Source organism: Octodon degus, unplaced genomic scaffold (assembly GCF_000260255.1).
Source record: "Octodon degus isolate 3935 unplaced genomic scaffold, OctDeg1.0 scaffold00341, whole genome shotgun sequence".
In the NCBI taxonomy this organism is placed as follows: Eukaryota; Metazoa; Chordata; class Mammalia; order Rodentia; family Octodontidae; genus Octodon; species Octodon degus.
Window position 1 is genome coordinate 1,184,381 of NW_004524917.1, and position 3,857 is coordinate 1,188,237.

Genomic DNA, 3,857 nt, shown 5'->3' on the forward strand with positions numbered 1-3,857 from the left:
ATATATTGCATATATATATTGCATATATATGGTGCATCCAACTGGACGGTGGAATTACTCTTCCCTCTTCATCCCCAAGTTTCCTCCACTACCCATCTAGTGCTCAAAGTAGAAAAGCATGTAACTGTTTCAGTGAAGCTGATGTCACATTACCCAAGTAATGCATATTACAATTCTGAGATATGCTATTACAATTCTGAGATATGCTGTCAGCTTTGTAATAAAGATCACAAGACAGTTTAACACACTGTTGAAAATTTTTAAATGTTTCTTTATAATACTTTAACTTACACTTTTACTAGTTTAATACTTTAAATTATTTTCAATTACATTTTATATTTGCCCTTGATATATTAAAACTTGTCTAATATGTTGTATTTGTATTTTGCTTTTAGGCTGCCATCCTAAGCTCTGAAGAACTGGTAAAAACAATTTAATCACTATCATATTCATTTCTTTCACTTCTACCACAACGTCTTCTGTCTTCACATGGTCTCTTTTGACCACCAACGCTGAATCTCACAGACTGTGGTCTGCTCAGTTTCAGTTGTTTCCTGATGACTGTTATTCACTTCTCTTATTTCAAAAGTGTGTCATTGTACTAAGTTTTGAATAATCTTGTGTTTCTGTCTCCACTGGCCTAATTCTAGTTCTGGTCTCATAAATCTACATCTGAGTCTCTTAAGTCTAAGACAATGTTTCCCAAACTTCATTCTTGGCCCACTAATTGAGGATGATTTTGAGAAGCACTTTAAAATGCAGATTTCTAGGTGTTGACCCACCCAGTCAGAATCCCTCAAACAATGGAAAAACTCCAAGAGTTCATTGTGTTACTTCAGAGACCACAAAGAGTGACTGAGTGAGCAAGAGAAGTATTTCTGAGTGAATATACCAAGGCTTTGAAATACCAAGGGCTGAGGGCACTCAGTAGTCACACCCAAGCACAGTGACCAGTTTGTTACAAGCCCTGAAATAAAAAATTAACAAGATTCAAGTTGTGAAAATCAGATGGCTGATTAATCTACTTGAACGAATGCTTTTTTTAAAAAAAAATTTTGATACAGGGTCCTACTACGCAGTTCAGGCTGGCCTTGTGCTCACTTCTGTAGCCCCCAGGCTGGTCTCAAACTCAAAGTGATCCTCCTGTCCCAACCTCCCAAGTCCTGGAATTATAGGCATGCACCATCATGCCCAGTTCTGGGGCCAGGATGGCATGCTGTACTGGTGCCAGGAATGAAACTCAGGACCTTATGCTTTCCAGACAGGAGCTTATGCCACCAAGTTATCTCCCCAGCCCTCTCATTTAATTTTGTAATCTCCAAATTTGCTTAGTACTTTTTAAAAAGAAAGTTTATATTTTAAGTCAATAGCAAAGAAGTAGCTAGCCCACCATTACTGTGTGGATTTTCTACCTTAAGATTTCTCCTGATACACTAGGTTCTTTTTCCTGCAACTAGCTTAATCGGGCTTTCCCTTTCTGAGAGAAGGAAGATGGTCCACTCCCACTGATGAAAATAGCATCGTTTGTGACTCTATCCAACACATCTCTCAAAGAACACCAGATCTTTGCATTTTCTCTTACTCGACCCTCTCCATCTTGCTCCATCTCCAGCTTTCTACCCTCTAAAGATGAAAGATCAACTAACCAGCTCTCAAGTGTGTCCCTGTTAACTGCTTTTCTTTCTCTCCTCTAGCCACTGGGCCCCCAGATCTTCACTGGCCTCCTCTTGCATCCTTTCTTCCCGGGAGGCATCCTGCCCATCAGTCAGGCTGGTGCTAATCCAGATGGCCAAGATGGAGCCCTTCCAGCAGGACAAACAGGAGCAAATGCTAACATCCAGGCCACCACAGTGGGCCAACTCTCCACTTCTGGTGTCACTGATGATGACTTTGAAGTGACCACCCCTGCGGGCATCCAAAGGGCCACACATACGACAAAGCAGACCATCACAGGGTCACCAAATCGTGAGTTCCCTCAGCTTAGAAAGTAGCTTTCACATGAAGATCACCTGTAGAATGGGAGAAAATAGTTCTTTGCCTTGCTTTGATAACTGCTGATCTTAATTAACCAAGAAGCCCTCTTTACTCACTCATTGTTTATTTGAGTAAAGTGAAAAAATGTTTTTACCAGGCCATCAATCCTGTGGTATGAAACCTGAAAGAACACATTTAACTACTGATATAAGATACTTTCCATCTTAGTTCAAAGCTGGAAATATTTGGGAGCAGGCTGTGTTCCTCTCCATCCTGTCTTCCCTGAATACACACACCCCCCCACCCCACACACACACACACACTCCACAGGCCCAGGTCAGACACTGGACACAGAGACATAAGAAGATCAGTTCATCGAGATCTGGTTTCCAACTCCTTAGAATGAGCCTCAAATTTTCCTAACATAATACTGCAAGCTGCAGCTAGTAGGCTGGTATTCACACAACAGATGAACCCATCTGTAGATGAGACTTTCAAAGTGTTGCAAAAATAAGGCTATCACTTGCTAGCAAATATAATTATTTAATGTGTGGGAATATCCAGAACCAAGTATGCTTAGGTAAAAAATAAAGATTTAATACTAAAATGCCTAATTTGGGGAGAAAAAGTTAATATCATGTGGAATATTTAAACTCAAAATGCTTTTGCCTATCTTTAAGAGGCATTTTGTGGGTTTTTTTTTTTCCAGGAATTCACTGAGATGTATCCAAGTTTTTCAACTAAACAGCCTCAAATTTCGTGACACATGTGACTCTCATTAATTACATTATGTATTCCACTATGATTGAGACACTGGAGAATCTCAGAAGAAACTCTTAGTTTATCTGAAAACTTTCTTTGAAATTTCAGAAAATATGTTAAATGTAGAAAATACTAACTTTTGAAAAGAATAGTTAAATGAGTAAATTTGTCTTTGAAATATTACATTATGCTACTTCAGACCTGAAATATTCATGTATTAAAATATATTTTGAAAACTGACTCTTTTCTTCTTTGGGGATGAAGAAAGCTGGATGTCTTCAGAAACCCATGACTTCAGAACATCGACATGACATGCTCAGCCTAGGATGTTGGTTGATGTGATGCTATAGGCCTAGGACATCTATATGGCATGTGAGCTCTAGGACATCTAGATCTAGGGTGTCCTCTGGAAGTAGGGAGCACAGTGGTCAAAGGTCAGAAAGGACACTCAGCAATGTGAGGACAAATTATAATCTCTCAGTTGCCTCAGGACTCACTCTCTCATAAGAGAAAAAATTTAATTTTCTATAAGCAAATAATTTTCAATCATTTACAATACAAAGTGAAAATAAATTACTATAAATCATACATCTTCAGCCTCCTTAAGAGTCAAAGCTAGTGATTATGTCATTAGTGTTTAATTTTTAACAGTTTTTTAAATTAATTTTATTGGTACACTTTTGATATATGCAATGATCTCATTCATCTTAGGGAATGGGTATCTGTATATAACATATCTTAGTTCTTTTTTTCCCATTCCCCTCCCTTCAACCCTTCTCCTCTTCCTTATTTACAAAGCTGCTTCCATTTTCTTTTTATATTCTTCCCTTCCTTCCTCCCTTCCCCTTTTCTTGTCCCATTCTGAGTGGGAAATGGCATTGTTGAAAATAATTACTAAAACACACCAATGTGGTGTTACTTTTGCTCCATTTACACAAAAAGTAGGATTTAATCTGATTTAAATTTATAGTGTTGGGGGCTGGTGAGATGGCTCAGTGGTCTAAAGCACCTACTTAGAACAAGCTATACTAAGCAAAGCACGGGGACCACGGTTCAATCCCCCAGCACCACATGCCAGCCAGCCCCGCCCCCTGGTGGGCTGAGCTGGCCACACACACACA

General features: G+C 39.1%; 1 protein-coding gene across 1 annotated transcript in view; it reads left to right on the plus strand.

Moving 5' to 3' along the window:
• Amtn (amelotin) overlaps positions 1 to 2,889 on the plus strand; it is a 15,337-nt gene extending 12,448 nt beyond the window's left edge. Inside the window, exons 7-9 of the mRNA XM_004647925.2 lie at positions 396 to 422; positions 1,695 to 1,965; positions 2,684 to 2,889. Of these exons, the coding sequence (XP_004647982.2) occupies positions 396 to 422; positions 1,695 to 1,965; positions 2,684 to 2,694 (309 nt within the window). The 3' untranslated portion in view covers positions 2,695 to 2,889. The remainder of the gene's footprint in view (positions 1 to 395; positions 423 to 1,694; positions 1,966 to 2,683) is intronic.
• The last annotated feature ends 968 nt before the right edge of the window (positions 2,890 to 3,857 follow it).